The sequence below is a fragment of the Strigops habroptila genome, chromosome 16 (genome assembly GCF_004027225.2).
Source record: "Strigops habroptila isolate Jane chromosome 16, bStrHab1.2.pri, whole genome shotgun sequence".
NCBI lineage: Eukaryota > Metazoa > Chordata > Aves > Psittaciformes > Psittacidae > Strigops > Strigops habroptila.
The window spans coordinates 1658316-1677567 of NC_044292.2; the positions used below are offsets into that span (position 1 = coordinate 1658316).

The window sequence follows — 19252 nt, forward strand, 5'->3', positions numbered from 1 at the left end:
AATTCAGCCAGAGGCACCCAACAGCCTGCCCCCCTCCTCCAAGGGTTATCCAGCACAACACCCAAGCAGGGAGGTCAGCATGTGGCAATTAAACTAATCACATTTAATTAATTAAATTACTTAAGTTAATTTAATTAATATTAAATATCCCTTTTTTCCCCCCTCCATGGTGGGAAACGTGAGGGAATCCCCCCTCTGAGCGCTGCCCCTTCCCCCTCTCCTCAGCGAGCCTAAAACCGGGGCAAAATCCCCCCTTTTCGGCTTAATCCCAGCACCATTATGGCCCAAACCCTCCCCCGGTTTCACCTTCCCAAGGGATTTCTACGGCTCTGCTCACACCGGGAGCTTTCCCAGCACCTTTCCCGCAGCCATCCCTGTGGAGCGGGGGGGCGGATAAAGAAGAACCCAACGGATTTTGTCGTTAAAAGTTTAAAGACATTTATTTAAAATACAATTTTATAAAACGTTTTCTTCACGGCGCACGGTTGTGGGAGGGGGGGGTGAAAACACACGTGGTACCGTGCTCATCCTCAGCATTCCCGGGATGAAGGGGCTTCCCGCAGGAACACCGCCGAGCCCTGCCCGCGGGCCGGCCGGCTCCTGGTCACCGGGATGGAGGAGCCGGGAGAGACGGGTGCTGGGAAAGGAGGGTTTTGGTGCTGGAGGTTTCAGTGCCGAGATGGGAGCTTTGGGTGCTGGAAACAGAGATTCCGGTGCTGGAGAGTTTGGCAACGGGGGGGATTCGGTGCCGGAGATGGGATAGTTCAGAGGCAGCGACTTTGATCAGCCACACCAAACCCCCCCTGGATTTGGGGTTATTCCAAGCTAGTTTGGGTAATCCTTAAGGAAAGGCGCGGTGACTGCGGTTATTGCTGATGCCTTCCTCCCCTTCCGCTCCCCCCAGCGCCTCAGCCTGACCTTGGGAGCGGGATAAGCATTAGACCCCCCCCCCCCAAACCACAGGGATACCCGGGGGATCCCTGCCCGCCCCCCCTTCGCCACCATCCTCAGTGCTTCAATGAGCCCATCGATGCTCTAACGGGTGCTTTGAGACACAGGCAGGTTTATTTCACCGTTTGGGATCGGGTTTAACATGTCCCGTGGGACCCGGGCGCTTCCCTGCGCGTGGAGGACACCGGGATTCACTCCTTCACCCCTGAACCTACTGAGCACCAAGCGGCACAATCATGCGCCCAGAACCAGCAACGGTTTTCCAGGTCCCGTCCCCTCCAGGACGAGCATTTAGTGTTCATCTAATCCCCTCGCTATTAAGGTAGGTCAGCTTCATCCAGGTGGGAATATCCACGTTTTCACCAGCCACCAGCCTCCCTGTCCTCTTCCTGGCAGCTGGAGGAGGAATAGCGCTTCCCAGCAGCCGCCAGTACGATGGGGGGAATCATCCAGACTTTATCCAACGCTGGTTTTCTTCCCTGATGTCTGTGATTCCGGGAGGGAAACGCAGCTCGTACCGTGACCATCCGTGACGCTTGGAGTCAGAGCCTTGGGATATCCCACTCCCTGGCCACGCGACGAGACTCACTCCACGGACCTGAGCAGCACCAGCTCTTCTCCTCCTTGCAATGGATTCCTAATTCTTCACCTCCTGGCACTCTCAGCCAGGTGGGAAGTGTTTTCCTGGGATGGGGCACGCTCCCTTCTCCCCAAATACAAAAAGAAAGCCAAAAAAACAACCAAAAAAGAAGATGGTTGGAAGCTTTTCCTCAAAGCCAGCAGAAAACACCAGCCAAGCTTTACCAGGAGCAGTATGTAAACTCGGTCATCGGGCTCCGACAGCTCCCAAAGTTGGGAATCTGGAGCCTGCTCCCCCTGTGCTTGGCAGAAGTGGAAATGGAGAAGGAGAAGCAAGCGGTTGCCAAAGGCGAGCTGGGAAAAGCTGCAGCAATTCATTGAAATTCCTTGCGGGAAGCTTAACTCCCTCTCACAATAAACCCCAAGAGCTCAAACCCGTCCCATGCGCTCCGCTGCTCTGCCATACAGACAGCAAAGAGGACACGAAATCGAGATCCTCTGAACCAGAACTCGCTCCTAAGGTGATGAGGACAACACGTGCGTCTGGGCAGCATTCCCAGGGGTTTCGCTTCCTTAAATCCCGGGTGACGAGGACAACAAACGTTATTGCTGGCGCTAGCTGCAGCCCAAGCGCCGCGCCCACGGCTCCCTGCACCCATCCGAGTCCTTTAAACCCCCCCCTCGTCGTCCCGGCCATGTGGGGACAGCCCTTCGCCGTCTGTGGGTCACAGTGGGTGGCGAGGGGAGGTCACAGTGCGTGGGGATGAAGGTCACAGTGGGCAGAGCAAAGGGGATCACAGTGCAAAGAACCCGGGGAGTTCCCTTCGCTCAAGTCCGCGCGGCGGCGGCGGCGCGACGCGGGGCAGCGGGGGCTGCCTCCCGCAGCAGCATCTCCCTCCTGCCCGCCTCTATCTGCGCTGCTTGAAGCCTTGGGAGCCGTCGGGACCCAGGGGTTGCCTAATCACATTGTTGGGCTGCCTGGTGTCTTCTGGCTGCGAGATCCTCGGGGGCCTGCAAGGAGAGAGGAGGTTGGATCAGATGATCCTTGAGGTCGCTTCCAAGCTGGGATGCTGCGATCCTGCACCCGCCTCGGAGGGAAGCCAGCACCACAGGACAATCGGTGCACATCACTCCCTGGGACAAGGAATGCGGCAAAACCCAAACTAGCACTTGAGTTTCTATCTAAAGAATTCACAGCACAATGCCTCCGAGTGACCTGTGTGCAGGAAAGAGTATTCACACCCTCTCGCCTGCACGTGGTGGCTTCCTCAAGTCTAAACCCTCAGGGTCCTGGTGGGATAACCAAGGAAGAATCCCCGCCGTGTGCTGGGCTGCACCCCCAGAGCGTGAGCAGCAGCTCAGGGAGGGGATCCTGCCCCTCTGCTGCGCTCTGGGGAGACCCCCCCTGCAGTCCTGATCCAGCTCTGGGGCAACAGCACAAGAGGGACGTGGAGCTGCTGGAGCGAGGCCAGAGGAGGCCCCGGAGCTGCTGCGAGGGCTGGAGCAGCTCTGCTCTGGAGCCAGGCTGAGAGAGCTGGGCTGGGGCAGCCTGGAGAAGAGAAGGCTCCTGAAGGGGAGACCTTAGAGCAGCTCCAGGGCCTAAAGGGGCTCCAGGAAACCTGGAGAGGGGCTTTGGACAAGGGCCTGTAGGGACAGGACAAGGGGAATGGCTTTAACCTGCCAGAGGGGAGATTGAGATGAGCTCTGAGGCAGAAGCTCTTCCCTGTGAGGGTGCTGAGGCGCTGGCACAGGGTGCCCAGAGAAGCTGTGGCTGCCCCATCCCTGGCAGTGTTCAAGGCCAGGTTGGACACAGGGGCTTGGAGCAACCTGCTCTAGTGGAAGGTGTCCCTGCCCGTGGCAGGGGTTGGAACTGGAGGAGCTTTAAGGTCCCTTCCCACCCAAACCATTCTATGATCCTATGAACCCTCACTGTCCACACGCCTCTCTCTCCCCCCAGCATGCTCTTCCAAGGATCTAACATCACCCGAACAGCCCCATCAGGCACTTCCACTTCCCTGCAGTCCCATCTATTTGAGCTTAAGGACACCCTGCTTGCTAGCAAAGCACATCTTCTCCTTGATGGCCTCCCTTTGACTCTTCAAGGAGCTTCTGCTCCAGAAGGGAGTTTGCAAGGAGCACGCAGAGTGCACGAGGAGCTGCTCTCACCTATCTAGGATGGGTTTCTCCTGCTCTTCTTCGGGGCTGGCGCTGCCCAATATTCGTTTCCTGGCTTCCGCGTACTCCGCTTCCCGCTGCGCCAAGGATTTCACCGGGAAGGCCGGCCTGCTGGCGGAGTTGGGATTGCTGAGCACGCCGTTGGTGGTGGGCCTCTTGAGGATGCGGATCTGGGGGGGAGGCCCTGCGGGAAGGCTGTCGTCCTGAATCACGATCGGCACTTTAGGAGGAGATTTGGACTTTCTGCTGTTGGAAAGGGAAAAAACACGCGGTTGGGTCTCGATCCTGGCACCGAGAGGGTTTTCCTGCTCTGCACGGGAATTCCTGCCCGTCAGATGTCATCCTGTGATTAAGAGGCAGCCTGTGGTAATTAAAGAGCTTGTTAGATTTGTAACCCTAAACTAGAGCAGCTCAGGAGGGGATGGAAAATCAGTCCCTTCCGCCTTCCCCACCTCCAAGTGAAGGGAAGCAGATACTGGGCTGAAGTTCCAGTGCTTCTGCGTGAAGATATTGGTATAAGCACCGTGATTCCATTCCCTGCAAGGACCATTAGGGTTGCCCAGCCCAAGCTGCCATTTCACACCTCAGAGCCAGCCTTGGTCCCTGTCACCACCTGAGTTGTTGTTATGGTCCCTTCCCTATGTGGAATTCCCAGAGAAGCCATACCATGACTCCTTGAGTGCCCTACCAGGAATCAAAGGGCTGAAAATGAACCCAAACCAACAAAAGACTTGTCAGAAGTGATTAGAAACGTTTCTACCAGCAGGCAGTAACACACCCCCCCCATCCCAACCCAAAGGAAGCAGGAAAAGAAGGTCTCACTGATGCAAGACCTGTCAAACCAATTTAGGGCTGGGATTACCTGACTCACCCTTTGAGTGCCTGTTCCTTACCTGGCTTCCCCAGAGCTGCAGCTAAAGACCCAGCTCTGAAATAAACTCACTCCCAAGCAGCTTTCCACTCCCCTGTTATGGATCGAAAGGGCCATCTAGTGGCTTGAGCATGGAATTCCCTACTTCTGAACTCGGCACTCGGTGCGTTCTCAGTTTGAAGCCGTTTCCCTGCTGTTCCCTCTCCCCAGACCTGCAGATCTCCAAGAGCACCTCAGGAAAATAAGGCTGGGTTTTAAACCAAGCCGTGCAGCATCGTTACCTTTCCTTCTGTGTGATCTTCAGCTTCTTCTCCAACCGTCTGTCTATCTCCTAGAAAGGAAGAAGATGAAACATGAAAATCTGAAGGTTTATCTCAGAGATTGGAGTTTAAGCCTGTCTGCACCCACATTTCACTCCACTTTAGAGTGAAACCATAAAGGGGACAGAAAGAGCCTGTGTGTCTCCATGTGAGGATGACTTGCAAATCAAGAAGCAGACAAAAGCCAAGCCACCACCTACATTCACAGCCATTAATACACCTCCAGCAGGCCGTGGGTCCCGTGTGTCACGGCGCGAGGGTAGCTGAGGGGCACTCATGGCTCATTTTAAGGACTTCAGCCGGCAACAGAGCTCTATTAAGGGTGAGGAGCCATGGGAATACGCAGCGAGGTATTCCCAGATCCGAGCAGGAGCTGGCACCAAGCCTCTCGGGCAGAGCAGCAGCAGCAGCAGCAGGCGCCGGCCGGGGCGATGCACATCTTTCTGTACGCCTGATTTCAGCCCCGGAGCCTGCAGCCATCCGGAGGCCTGGCCGGCAGGGCCACATTCCTGCTGCAATGAACCCTCCTGCCCAAACCAGCCCTGCCCTGCCCCACATGCACCCAAGGAGCAGAGCAGAGCTGAGCCTCCTTGTGCTTCCCCTTCCCTCTGCGCCATCATCAGAGTCATCCATCGGCAGAAAGACATTGCAAAGACCCCCAGTGCCAACCGAGCGCGGCTCTGAGCACGTCAACTTCTGTCCCAGGCTTGGACCTACCTTCCTAAAGGTGTTTTGCAGTTGCAGCAATTCTGCAGGGAATCTTTGCTAACCAGGAAAACAAAGCCAGCTTCAAGGCCTGGACTCTCCTTAGGTAACCTTCCCAGCCTCAATGGGATCATCAGATCCTCATTGATGCAGCGATGTGGTTAATCATCAATGAAAAGGGGAAAAGAGCTACCTGAGAGTGTCCCAGTTCCACCAGCTGATAACTGGCAATACTGAAGGAATTCCAAGCTTCTGGCAGGATGCAGCTGCTCTACTTTTGAGGCTGGTTTGCTTAACTGCACTGTGAGCTCCCTGCCTGCCGTCACAAACCGCAACCCGGGGAAGAAACTGGTTTGCACAGTAACTCCCTGCTGCCCCAGTAAGCAGGGAACGAACACAAGTCACAACAAGATGCCAAACCACAGTGTTTGTGCTTGGTCACGCAGCCCAGAACCCCCCCGTGTGCTGGGCTGCACCCCCAGAGCGTGAGCAGCAGCTCAGGGAGGGGATCCTGCCCCTCTGCTGCGCTCTGGGGAGACCCCCCCTGCAGTCCTGATCCAGCTCTGGGGCAACAGCACAAGAGGGACGTGGAGCTGCTGGAGCGAGGCCAGAGGAGGCCCCGGAGCTGCTGCGAGGGCTGGAGCAGCTCTGCTCTGGAGCCAGGCTGAGAGAGCTGGGCTGGGGCAGCCTGGAGAAGAGAAGGCTCCAGGGAGGCCTCACAGGTTGCCCAGAGAAGCTGTGGCTGCCCCATCCCTGGCAGTGTTCAAGGCCAGGTTGGACACAGGGGCTTGGAGCAACCTGCTCTAGTGGCAGGGGGTTGGAACTGGAGGAGCTTTAAGGTCTCTCCCAACACAAACCATTCTATGGCTCTTTGCAGGCCAGCAGCCCAAAGTAGCCTCCATGTATAATAAAATAAGTGTTTGTGAAGACAAAAGGTGGGAGGTTGGATTTTCTCCCAAACTCTGTACTGGGAGGTGACGAGTGATGTGCAAGAACAAAACCAGGGACTTGATGTACCATTGAGCTGGAGGCCAGGTTGTGGCTAGAGCCTCCCATCGAGGGCAAATGAACCTGCAGGTTCCTTCTTCTTCACTGGGAGGCAAATCCCATCCCAGAGTTGCTCAGGAGGAAGGAATAACACGTGCGTCAGCTGCTTCCCACCTGCAAAGACCAAGGATCAGCCAGCAGGGAAATGGATGTCCCAGTAAGGATGGAGACCACAGAGAGCAGCAAACAATGAAAGTCAAATTCAGGGACAGGGGTTTCCCATCTGCCCACACCAGGAGAGGCTGCATCCTGCTGGAGAAGGGTCTTTAAAACACTTTTTCCTACTCAAATAGCTCATCACACCTCCCTGGGGGATCTGGAAGCAGTGAACTGGAAGGAACATCCTTAAACATCCCTCTTTCAAGCCTTCAGCAAGGGCGACGGATGACAGGAAGATGATGCAGGGTGGGGAAAGCACCTTCAAGAGCCGTGGTGCTGAACCACATGAGACAAGCTCAGCAGCCCACAGTGAGGCCCAAGGGGCACAGAAGCATGTCAAGGAAGGCTCTGCCTGCTCTCACCTCCCTCGTCCCTGGCACAGGAGCTGGGTTTGACAAAAGCCACATTCCTACATTCCTGGTGGCTGTGCAGGTCAGTCCTGGGGCTGAAGTCGTGGTCCAGGTGCTGGACAATGAGATCCTGTAATTGCACAGCGTCGGGTCGACCTCAGCGGGTGACAAACACCTGATTAATGCGGCTGTCACAGGGCTGAGCAGCGCTGCACACCCTCACACACACACACTTCCTCTGACTGCATGCTCTGACGGCAGAGCCTGCAGCTGCCCTGCCAGAAACACACAGATTCCTGTGCTCTGCTTAACGCACACAAACGTATCCCAAGGAATCCTTCAGACCCTGTGCTTGGGACACGCTGCTCCCCAAAACAAGCCCTTCACAGTCTCAGTTTCACTCCTGCCTGCTCCTGTGCAGACAACTGCTGGCAAAACACTTGTATTTTGTCTCTCATCACAGAATCCCAGCCTGGTTTGGGCTGAAGGGAGCTTAAAGCTCCTCCAGTTCCAAGCCCCTGCCACAGGCAGGGACACCTTCCACTAGAGCAGGTTGCTCCAAGCCCCTGTGTCCAACCTGGCCTTGAACACTGCCAGGGATGGGGCAGCCACAGCTTCTCTGGGCACCCTGTGCCAGCGCCTCAGCACCCTCACAGGGAAGAGCTTCTGCCTCAGATCCAACCTGAACTTCCCCTGTTTCAGTTTGAACCCATCACACCTTGTCCTGTCACTCCAGTCCCTGATGAAGGTCCCTCTCCAGCGTCCTTGGAGCCCCTTTAGACACTGGGAGCTGCTCTGAGGTCTCCACATCCCTCCACAGTTGCCAATGGTCACCAAATGCTGTTCACAAGCCACCAAATGCTGGCTCTTCACCAAGCAGCAAAGTAAAAGGCAGCTAAAATATCCTCCAAGTTCCAGCATCAGCTTAGAGCCACGATGTGCTTGGCTTCAGAAATATCCCAGCAGAACACAAAACAACCAGCACCCCAAACACACCCGTGCCACTTCACCCCATCCACACAACTGTCAGTCTCACACGATGCTGCACTGCTGAGAGGATTCCAGCTGCCTCCCCTGGCTACAAAGAGCCTCTCTTTGTGTTCAAAGCGGATGGCTAGTGTGAAAACAGCAGCTCCCTCCTCACATGCACCTCTCAATGTGTTCAGTGTTGTGTTCCCTTTGGAATGCAGGGATTGACCCTGTTTTCCCTCAGCAAGAGTCAAGCTCTGGGTGTTGAATATGGCTGTGTCTGGAAGTGGAGGTGCTTGGATGTGGAGAGCATCAGGGGTGCAGACAGGCAGCCCCGAATGACGCTGCCACCCCAAGGTGAGGCAGCAGCCTCGCACGGGGATCACACTGCACGAAGGGACAAGCTGGAGCAGCAGAATCACCTTTATGTGGCTTATTCCTAAGGAAAAAGCACCCCAAAATTCCCTGCCGCTGCGCCGGGGGATGTGTTTGTCTGCTGATGTCACCCCCTGTCCGATGCTGTGTCACGCTGCCACCCAGCTGGGGGGGTCAGGAGGTAAAATTAGGCCCTGACGTACAGGGTGGATGCCAGAAGCACTACAACAACCCAAAGGCACGAGCCCACAGGAGAGGCCACCAGAGCTGGCACCCCAGGGCATCACGCTGCACATTCCCACATCCCAGCTATGAACCTCCTTAGGAAGCTCTCCCAGCTTTTATTTCCCAAATCAACTTATTTCTATACTCAAACCCCCCCCTTATTTCTATACTTCACACACACCCACCCCAGTTCAAACCACCCGCCCCAAGGATTAGCAAAGAATCTCAGCAAACTATTTTTAGGGCTATTATGTCTGGGGACTAAAAAGGACCCAAACACACACAGCATGAGGAAGACACTGTTCTTTGACATTTAAGCTGCATTTGTAGGGGAGGACATCATGGAAACAACTCCAGCCCCCTTCCAGCCATCCTTCCAACCCTTTAACCCCGAGACAAATAGCAATGCATAAAAGGGTTGAGAAAATACCTCCTGGAAGGGAGCTGGACAGACACCAACACACGAACCTGCTGCTCAGACCCCTCCTAAACAACAACCCCACCAGCGCAGAGGACACTGCAGTGATGTTATGGGGACTTGGAGACAGACGCTGCCCCCCACACCCCACAAACGTGTCCTTCAGGAGGGGTGTCCCCATGGATCACCTGGCGTTTAGGCACATTCCCAAGGAAACCCAGTTTTCCAGAGTATTGCAAAGCACAGGGAGAGGCTGGAGTCAGCCCTAGCCGTGGCTGGAAGAACTTTGTTGGAGTAACTGTAATGCATCAGACATGGATATGGAATTATCCTTCCCATCCCTGCCAGCAAAGACTCTGAACAGACTAAACAGCAGCTCTGGTGACACAGGGGAAGGAACAAGAAGACAGTGCTGGGGGTTATTTCCAGTTTAGTGAGTAACCAGGACTGAATGTGTGAAGCAGGCAGAGGTTTGGGCTTTATACCAACCCCTTCTGCTGGGAGGATGATTCCCCTCTACCTCCCAAATGAGGTGACTTTGCAGGAATCCAGGATTCACCTACCAGGATCGTCATGGATACAGGAGGCTCTCCTAGATAGGGGATTACATGTCACATATACAGCTCTAGAAAAGCATTAACCACAGTCTGGGATGTATTTACTGGACATTCCTCCCGAGCACAACCTTCCACCTTTCCTCACTCAAGCAATGTGTAAGATCAAACCCAGAAAGAGGGAATTGGGGCTGGAGCTGCATCCTCCCTCACCAACTGAGCCAAAGCCTTGTCTGAACCAAAGCACCACCAGATCCTCTGGCATCTTCCAAAGGACAGGAGATGACCTTCAAGGCCTGGCTCATGTTCTCTTCTTTAAAGACTCAGGTTTTCGGAGCTGAGGTTACCAAAGCTGCTCCCGGTTCCTAACACCTCACAGCAGCAGATACACACTCACCAAAACCACCACCAAGTACAAGCAGGAGCAGATAATCCTCAGCTACCTCCGCGCTGACTCCTCATTAGGTATCTACTTCTTGGCTCTGAAGACAAATTAATCGTCTATTAATTACTGGAACATTCCCATTCCTGAGGCTATCCTGGGAATCGAAACTGCTCCATTAATTAATTCCCCATGTTACTCTGCTTATGTTAAGCCCTGGCGGTGGATGGTGCTTGAGAAAGCCTCAGATGCTTCTCAGCTGCGTTGGCATTTACATCTTCCATAGGTAGATAATGCAGTGGGATACCGGGAAACAAGACACAGGAGTATTTTTGGGAACAAGCCTGGCGGGTGCCACACGGTATTCCCAGCACAGACACGTTACAGGAGGGGGAAGCACTGGGGACAGACACTTCCCGGCTGCAGAGTGGGAATTCACTGACACCCTTTATCAACCTAAAAGCAAACCAGAGATTAAAACATAGCAAAAGCCCTCTCCTCAGGCACTGGAACATCCTTTATCCTGAGGATCACCTTTGCCTTCGCACCCATGTCCCTGCACAGGGTCACATCCAGCTGCTCCTCGAGGTCTGAGTGACACGGGCAGGACTTGCTGCACCATCCCCAAAGCCATTCCCTTCCCAGCTCGTTTTTTCTTACCAAACCAACCTCCTTTGCCCCAGCAACGCTGAGCAGCAGGAACAGAAACTTTCCTTTCCCAGCGTTAAGGTTTTGGTGACACATTGCAAACACCTCAAGGAAACAGTCAGCCAAAGCTTTACAAACAGCATTTTGGTCCGTGAAGTCAAAACCCATCCTAAAGGGGCTCCAGGAAACCTGGAGAGGGGCTTTGGACAAGGGCCTGGAGGGACAGGCCAAGGGGAATGGCTTTAACCTGCCAGAGGGGAGATTGAGATGAGCTCTGAGGCAGAAGCTCTTCCCTGTGAGGGTGCTGAGGCGCTGGCACAGGGTGCCCAGAGAAGCTGTGGCTGCCCCATCCCTGGCAGTGTTCAAGGCCAGGTTGGACACAGGGGCTTGGAGCAACCTGCTCTAGTGGAAGGTGTCCCTGCCCATGGCAGGGGTTGGAGCTGGAGGAGCTTTAAGGTCCTTTCCCACCCAAATCCCATTTAGCAACTCAAAGCTAAAAGCTTTACAAGCAGGGAACACTCTGCCTTTGCTGCAGGGTCAAACCCAGGCCCTCTGACCACTTCAGAGATGACAGAAACAAGGTTTTCTTCCCCACCGTGGGTCCTCACCAAGTGCCCCAACGCGAGCAGGCGACAACCCCTGTCCCCACACACGAGGGACAAAGTTCAGTGCCACACATTCAGCTGCTCACATCCTCCCGGGGTGGCTGGGAGCAGATCATCAGGGGCAGCTTCTCTTGCTGGTGGTGACCAGTGAAGCAAGGTGCAGCCTGAGCAAGGGGCTTCGACTCTGGACCATGCTGGGGTAAGTGCTAAGCGCCAGCAGGGAGGTTGGATGCAGCAGTTGGGAGCAAACTGTCCATCAGCAAAGTGCTCAGCAGCAAAGTGAGGTGGAAAAAAGAAAAGACACCCAAGAGGACCAGGTTTTATAGTTTTTAACCTATTTTGGGCTGCCAGAGTAATGTTTTCATTGCACAGATTCTGACTTGAAGCAAGTTCTGAATTCAGATGACACTGATACACTCAAATTCTGCTTAACAAAGGAAGCAGCAATCCCTGAAGAGCTTGAAGGGCACCAGTTCAAGAGTGAGGGTTACCTGTGACCCAGGACACGGGGCTTCCAGCCCAGTTTTGGAGCTCAGCTTCCCGCCTGATGCTTAATTATTAGGTTTAGGCAGGTAAATAGCCTGAGCTGTCCCAAATAGACCTTCCTCATCCCTGATTCCCTCTTCCCTACAGCCAGGCAGGCCACACGAAAGCCCTGTATGAAGTCATCTGAGTGTGTACCAACCCAGACTCCTCATTTAGATGCCTCAGTTGTTATTTACACCCTGTTTTCCACCTGTAACTCCGAGAGCAGCAAAACCTCCCCCTTTCACGGGCCTTTTCAAGGCGTCATGAGGCAGCAGTGGGGTAACAGGGATGGAGAGAACCCAGAGCTCTGCTGCACGTGGTCGCTCAGGGGGTGGCACGTACCCAAAGAGCTGCTCCTTTCCCTGCCAAGCACTGGGGAATTCCAGTGGCCCAGGGGGCTAAAACACAAACGGAAGCCACATTGAAGATGTAGACACCAGCAGCCATGCTTGAGGAGCTGGTTTGCAGCTTCTACACTGACCAAACCAAGGCAGAAGGTCTGTGTTAGGTTTTTTTGGGGGGGTTCCCCTCAACTTCAAAGAGATTTTAGTGCTGCCTCTGTTGGAAGGCAGATCTATCAGAGGGATGGGAGGTGAACTGTAGCTGGGAGGCTGCAGCATCTCTGGGCAGGCTGGAAGCACCTTCTTGAAGGCCTTGCGGAGAAGTTCACAGCCTAACACCCAAAAGTACCCCCCCAGCACTAACATCGGATGTGCTCTTTGTCCTAAGGAACACATCTGGGTGGAATATTAACAAGTTACACACTGAGAAGCAAGCAACATATCCCAAAGCACATCAGGGATCTCCTGCTACACCTCTGCTGCTCCCTCAGAGATGTGCTGAGGGGTCTAACATAGAAAATACCAACTCGGGCCCTCAAGTGTTTGAAGTATGAGGAGAAGAGTCTGTGTTTAAAGCTGCTCCTTGATGTGTGACATGTTTAGTGCATATTCCTCTTGAGTACTGGCTGCTGCTGGCTTGTGCCGCCTCCAACCCACAGCAAGTAAGATAAAAGTAGAAGAAAACCACAGAATCACAGAATCCCAGCCTGGTTTGGGGTGAAGGGAGCTTAAACCAGCTCCAACCCCCTGCCACGGGCAGGGACACCTTCCACTAGAGCAGGTTGCTCCAAGCCCCTGGGTCCAACCTGGCCTTGAACACTGCCAGGGATGGGGCAGCCACAGCTTCTCTGGGCACCCTGTGCCAGCGCCTCAGCACCCTCACAGGGAAGAGCTTCTGCCTTATCTCCAACCTGAACTTCCCCTCTTTCAGTTTGAACCCATCACCCCTTGTCCTATCACTCCAGTCCCTGATGAAGGTCCCTCTCCAGCATCCTTGTAGCCCCCTTCAGACACTGGAAGCCGCTCTGAGGTCTCCACGCAGCTTCTCTTCTCCAGGCTGAACAGCCCCAGTGTTCTCAGCCTGCCTGAAGACGCAGGTACCGCTGTGCTGACAGGACCTGGCCACCCCACACCCCTGCCCTGGGCACCCTTTTTCACCACCACCACCAGGCCCATCTCAGTCAGGCAGGCCCCAGGCTCCAGGCCCACAACTGCAGCAGGGTTCAGGCACCGAGACCAGCCAACAAGTGAACCAGTCGTGCTGCTCTCTCGAGCAGAGCCTCTCCCTGCCCTCTGCTCCTCTGGTAGCTCTGATTTCTGCAGCAGCACAGCCCAACTGCACCGACATCCACCCGGACCATGGCTGGGCCGAGGTTGGGCTCTCCTCTGCTCCATCCCACTGTGCTTCCTGCGGCCAGCAGCAGCAGCAGAGGAGCTCCTTCCTGCCAGGCACGGGTTCAAAATGACCTTTCTAAATCACAACAGATGCCAGGAGGCAGCTCCTGGCTCTTGTCTTACACAAGAGCAGCTCCTACCACAGACAGCTTTGCTTCTGCAGGCTCCCAAACTCCAACAACTGCCAAAGCAGTTGCGAGAGTAGCAGCAGCTCCTCAAGAGATCTCCCTGCTCAGCAGCAGGGAGCTGATGAAGGCAAAAACCCCACGAGTTTGGGCTGGAAAAGGGGGTGAGAAAGGTTTCTTCCTTCTAAGGGCTTCAGAAGCACACCTACGAGGTGCAGGCTGGAAAGGACAACAAGGAAAGACAACTGCTGCCCGGGATTTGAGCAGCCCTACAATTTTAAACCATTACTCAAGGCCGCAGCTATCAGCAGCTCCGGGGACACGAGTTATGTCCCTTCATGGAGTGACTGAACCGCAGCACCCAGCACGAGGCTCCCCAGGCCCTGGCACGGGGCGAGCGCTGGGCTCAGGGAGGGTTGAGTTACAGGCTCTATTTTGCCACCCTCTTGCTGGGCAGCCGTAACCCAATCTCCCGGCCAGCCTCAAACTCAGCCTTTTCACCAAGTCATTGTTACAAAGTCCTTTTGCCCTCTGGTTGTTAATGAACACGCTCCAACAGGAGCGTGCCTGGCTGAGAGGGTTTCCTCTGCCCCGGTCTGAGCCCCCCCCAAACCCCAACCCACCCTCCTGCTCAAGCAATGGCTTCAGTTCACAAGCAGAAACGCTTCAGAGCCTCTCAGGGGGGAGAACTTCAGCTCTGGAGCTGCTGTTAACAGCGGGCGAGAACCTCAGCTCCGAGCCACGGTTCGTCCTAATGAAGCAGCACGTTAACACGGAGCCAAGGGAGCAAAAGGGCTTTTGCTGTGACCCCCCCGGCAGACACAGCCCCCCCCGCGGGGCTTAACGCGGCACATCCCGCCGTGCTCCTCCGCACAGGGACCCCGCAGCCCCCCCCCACGCTCCCCAGCGCCCGCAGCTTTGTCCCGGCGCGGCCGCTGCCGCCCTGCCCGCAGCCCCGCAGGGCCGGAGGCACAGACAAGTGTGTTCGCACACCGGGGGGGCAGCCGGAGGGGCGGGCAGCGGCTCCTCCCGCACCGGGGGGATGGAGGAGAGGCGAGCGGGAGGCGCTGGGGCCCGGCTGCAGCCCCCCCGCCCCTCGCCGAGCGAGGCCGCGGTCCCTTTAAGAGGCCTAGCAGGCGCTCGGGGCCCGCCGGCCGCGCCCCGCCGGCGGCAGCCCCTCCCGCTCCGCCGCGCCCCGCCGCCGCCCGGTACCCGGTACCCGATGCCGGCGGTGCCGCCGCGCTCACCCCGCTGTCGGCCGCCTCCTCCCAGCTCTCGGCGACCTCCTCATCTTCCATTTTAATTGCCCTCCGCCGCCGCCAGCCGCGCACCGCGCATGCGCGCACCGCCGCGAGCGGCGCGGGGAGAGGTGAGGCGGGCGAGCACGTGCGGCCGAGCGGAGGGGAGAAGGGAGGGGGCAGGAGAAGAGACGGCGCGCCCGCGCCCCCTGGCGGGCGGGAGGACCCGGGGCGGGGTTGGGAGCACACGAGGTTTTGGGGTGGTTTCCCTTGATTTAGCCAGTCTCTTCATTTCACACGGCCCGTCCGTCCTTCCCACCTCTGCTCCCTTAACGCCTCAGCTGCCCCTCGATCTTTAAACCCAAAATAAAACGTTATTTATTCATTTCCTCCCGTTTCTTGCTGGGATGGACACAAGTGCGTTCACCACCTGAGTGCTGAGGGACAGGAAGGTCTCCAGGGTGAGGGTTGTGTCTCATTCCCCCATTCCAGCAGCATAAAAAAAATCAATAAATCAATCAATAAACCCTAAAAGATCAATAAATCCATAAATAAACTCATTGTTTGGACGGGGAGCTGCAGAACTGCCCCAAAATCCTTCCTTTTGCTCCTAAATGCTGGTAGGCATTAACGTTATGGCTGCTTTTAGTGTGTGATGACACCAGGGATTTATCAGCTCTTTCATATTTAATGTCTTGTATTTTAAGCGTTAAACCTTGGCCACTGAGTCTGCCCCAAGACACGGCTTTTCCCAGTGCATCCTTCTCTTTGGCTTGGAAGTACCCTTGAGCCCCACTTGTGATGGAACCTCTCCATCGGACTGGCATTTCCGGGCAGATGGAGGAACGTTGTGGGTGCGGATTCAGCTGCAGAACAACTTGGTTTGTTTTACTTCTGCATCCCTCCTCACCAGCACACGGTATCGTCCATCTTTGGAGGGGCAGAGCTTCCCTATGGAAGCCAGGCTGAGCAGCGCTCCCAGCACAGCACAGACCCGTCCTCCCCGCATGGAGACACAGAGAACTCGTCCTGCCAAAGCTGTTCCTTTCCATTCAGAGCCCCACAAGCAGATCAGCCACATCCCACCGCCATGAGAGCTGCAGTGGGTTCCACCTCACAGGACCCGCTCGACCTCTTCCCTCTGCTTCCACCCGGGCAGCAATGACACGGCAAAGACTTCCACCATTTCCTGTCACAGGGAAAACCCAGCGGGAACCCCAAATCCAGGTGACCCCTGGAAGGACTCTGCCTGTGTCAGCTCAGCCTGAAGATGCACCATTATAGCAGCAGCGGGAGAGATTCCTTTTGCCTCCCAGCTCCTGTTCCATCCCCTCCGCCTTTTCCAGGGCATCATTCCCCAGTGGAAAGGAAAGCAGCAGAAAGGAAGCTTCTCTTTTGTGCAGGAAAGGGAGATGGCTACATGTCCTAGGGCACCAAACCCAAGGGAAGCGACCTCCCCAACATGGCGCCTTCTCCTCAGCGCGACCTCCCCAACATGGCGGCCGCGCCTCTCCCGCCATGACGGGACCTCCCCAACATGGCGTCCTCCCCCCTCTCGCCCCATGGAGGAAGGCGGAGGGCGCGAATTGACCTTCCCATCATGGCGCCCCTCGCCGCGTTATTGCGTGAGGCGAAGCCGCCGGGGCGGCGCCTGCGCAGTGCGCTCCGGAGCGGCGGTTGGCGGCGGAGGGGAGGAGAGGGGAGGGAAGGAAGGAAGATGGCGGCGCCGGTTCGAGCCGTCACCCGGGCGACGCGGCGGCCCCGGTAGCCCTGAGGGCCCGGCCTGGCTGCGGCGGGCGGCGGCAGGTGAGCGGCTCCGCGGGGCGGGCTCCGTGGGGCGGGCGTTGGCCTTTAACCGGGGAGCGGGGCGGCGGGCCCCTGAGGGCAGGCCGGGCCTCGCCTGGAGGGGGGTACGGTGGAGGGGCTGAGCCCCTCTTGTCCGCTCTGCCGCCGGCTTGCGGGGTGCTCCTCGCCCCTTCGCTCCCCGCGGGAGAGGGGAGCGCAGCCTCGGGTGTTGTTACTGCTGCGGGTAGGCAAAACCTGCCCCCCCCCCCCGCTGTAAAAAACACCGGATTTCCCCCCCAAAACGCGTCCGGGGTGCCGGGCTGCCCGGTGTAAAGACAAAGGTGAGGCTCAGCCTCTGGTTATTCCCCATTAACTCCCTGCGAATCCCCGTCTGGACTCGCATCCGCGTTCGTGCCTTGTGTGCTGCTCGCCCCACGGGTGTGTGTGCGCTTGTTTTGGTCCCGAAAGCGTTGTGTCGAGTCGGTAAGATTGGTATTTATCAGCCCAGCGGCGTTTGGGTCGTTCCCGCCCATTGTCTTCGCTGCTAATCTGTTGTGGGGTGATTAGAGAATGGCTTTATTTATTGTTATTTCCCTTGTCACGATGGGGCTGGGCTGAGCACACACTGCAGGGGCTCGGGAGGATTAGCTCATGCTGCTTGCGAGATGCTCTGCAGCCCTCTCCGGGGTGAAAGGGATCATTTGGAGCCCGTTTGGGCTTTCAAATGGAGCAGGGCGTTTGGTAGGAGCCACGGGAACAGGAGCCTTGGAATCTTGCTCTTGATAATCTTGAATGCTTTGGGGGAAGAACAAAAGAGAACACAACTGAGGCGCTTGGCTGCGGTGTGGTGAGTCGGTTCGGTACAGTGGGGGCTGTGGCTGGGTGTAGATAACCCGATTGATCACCGGGGATGGTGCTGGGATTAAAATGGCTTTTAATTATCACTGGGGAGCCTGGCAGCTCAGCAGCTGGAAGTCCTCCCCTCTCCTAAAAGGAGCATGAATTACAATACATCACGCTGGAGATGCTGCTGACCTAAATCTGTAACCTGGTGGAAGGATGCCTTTACCCACCAGAGCCTGCATCCATCCTCTGCCTCGTGAAGCCCCAAATCCGTGCTGCTGATGCAGTGCCCTAATGAGCTGTTTGATAGCACAACGCAGCAGTTGCAGCCTGGGCTTGGCCCTGCTGAAGAGCCAAATCTCAGAGCTGGGTGGTTAATTCAAGAGTTAAGAGGCTCGCTGTTATTCCCTCATTTCCGTAGCCCTGCGTGTTCCCACCACCATCTCTCCTTCCTTTTCCCTTACGCTCGTGCCACAGAAAGGCTCAAGACCGGTGCCTTTCCCTTAGGTTGTGTCCCTTGGGTTTGCCTGGGGTCGGTCTTTCCCTGCTGCCAGAACCGGGAGAGGAGAGAGCAGGACCCTGGGCAGGATTGGGGCAAGAAACAAGAGTTGTTTCTGCATCGTGTCCCATCCTCACTGTGTCTTTTGTACCGGCGTGCTCCTAGCAGAGACCGCATCCCATCCAGTGCTTGTTTTCACATAGCGAAGATGTTTGTGCGTGTTTTTCCTGCTGTGTTACCTGATGTTCTCACTGATGGGTGGCTCCACCCAAGCAGCATTTTTTCCACCGTAGCAAGTGAAGCTCTGGGGTTTGAAAGGATTTTACTGCTCCGCTTGTTGGCTTTCCAAGCATTATGTGTGCTTTCCAGTTGTGATTGGAGTTCCCTCAGCCTCAGGAGGAGTGCCACCCGCTGGAGTTTGCTCTGGGAGGATGGGGATGGTCCGTTCTCCCTGTGTTCCCAGCACACAACTGGTTTGTAAAGGTTTCTGCAGGGCTTCAAAGCAGCGTTGGGGTTTGGCAGCTTCGCCCGCTGCCCATTCCAGCTGCTTCCACAGGATGTGAGTGAGGGCTGCTGGAAAAGGCTTCCCACTTTCTGTGTAAATAGCGCTGCTCCTCGCAGGGAAGTTCTTTTTCCCTGTGTATGTAGGCATGGCAAGCTTTGTTGGAAAACACTGGGCCAAGCTTTGCCCTGGGAAATTGTCCTTAAGGTTGGACCTAAATAAGCTTCAAGCCCTTGGCTTTGCAATGCAGCATCGTGTGGGGATGGCTGAGAGGGCTTCTGAAAGGTGTCAGAGGCAGAGGTAGGCTCAGATTCGGTCCAAATCCAGATAAAACCCTGTGAAAAGAGAACAAGTGGCCCTGATAACGTGCTCAGTGTGTGTTTCTGCAGGTTGGAGCTCCTTTTGAGTGCGTTTTCTGACCTGAGTGGGACCATCTGCAGTTGTGACATCCCTGAGAGCTGCATCGAGGTATCTGGGCTGTGCTGCCATTAACAGCTAATGCAGCTTTTTGATGTCGTGTAGATATTCAGGTCAAAATCCCTTTTCAACTTGCTTGTGTCTTAGATTAAAGGAGAGCAGGGTGATGCATCAGCATCGAACACTGTGCTTGGTGTTGAGCAACGTGCAGCAAACATGGCTTTTGCCTTCGGGAGTTTGCTTTCA

General features: G+C 55.9%; 2 protein-coding genes across 3 annotated transcripts in view; one reads left to right on the forward strand and one right to left on the reverse strand.

Moving 5' to 3' along the window:
• Positions 1-418: 418 nt before the first annotated feature.
• On the reverse strand, positions 419-16480 carry SZRD1 (SUZ RNA binding domain containing 1). The gene is made up of 5 exons (XM_030507981.1): positions 16423-16480; positions 14970-15169; positions 4858-4907; positions 3697-3951; positions 419-2541 (listed from the first exon to the last, which is right to left on the reverse strand). The coding sequence occupies exons 1-5, from the start codon at positions 16478-16480 to the stop codon at positions 2439-2441; spliced, it is 666 nt and encodes a 221-aa protein (XP_030363841.1). The 3' UTR covers positions 419-2438.
• A 176-nt stretch (positions 16481-16656) lies between these two features.
• The window catches only part of FBXO42 (F-box protein 42), a 50377-nt gene continuing 47781 nt past the window's right edge, over positions 16657-19252 (forward strand). The window contains exon 1 of one of the 2 annotated variants that reach the window (XM_030507726.1): positions 16657-16766. The gene's annotated coding sequence lies outside the window, so the exon portion shown is untranslated. The remainder of the gene's footprint in view (positions 16767-19252) is intronic. The other variant, XM_030507727.1, reaches the window with a different exon arrangement.

What these genes read in the sequence shown, in the direction of transcription:
- SZRD1 (XM_030507981.1), bottom strand. Translation starts at nt 16,480, where the DNA reads ATGGCGGGAGAGGCGCGGCCGCCATGTTGGGGAGGTCGCGCTGAGGAG. An exon ending in CGCTGAGGAGAAGGCGCCAT is followed by an intron (nt 15,170 to 16,422) that starts GTTGGGGAGGTC and finishes CCCGCCCGCCAG; the next exon opens with GGGGCGCGGGCGCGCCGTCT. An exon ending in AGGAGGCGGCCGACAGCGGG is followed by an intron (nt 4,908 to 14,969) that starts GTGAGCGCGGCG and finishes CTTCCTTTCTAG; the next exon opens with GAGATAGACAGACGGTTGGA.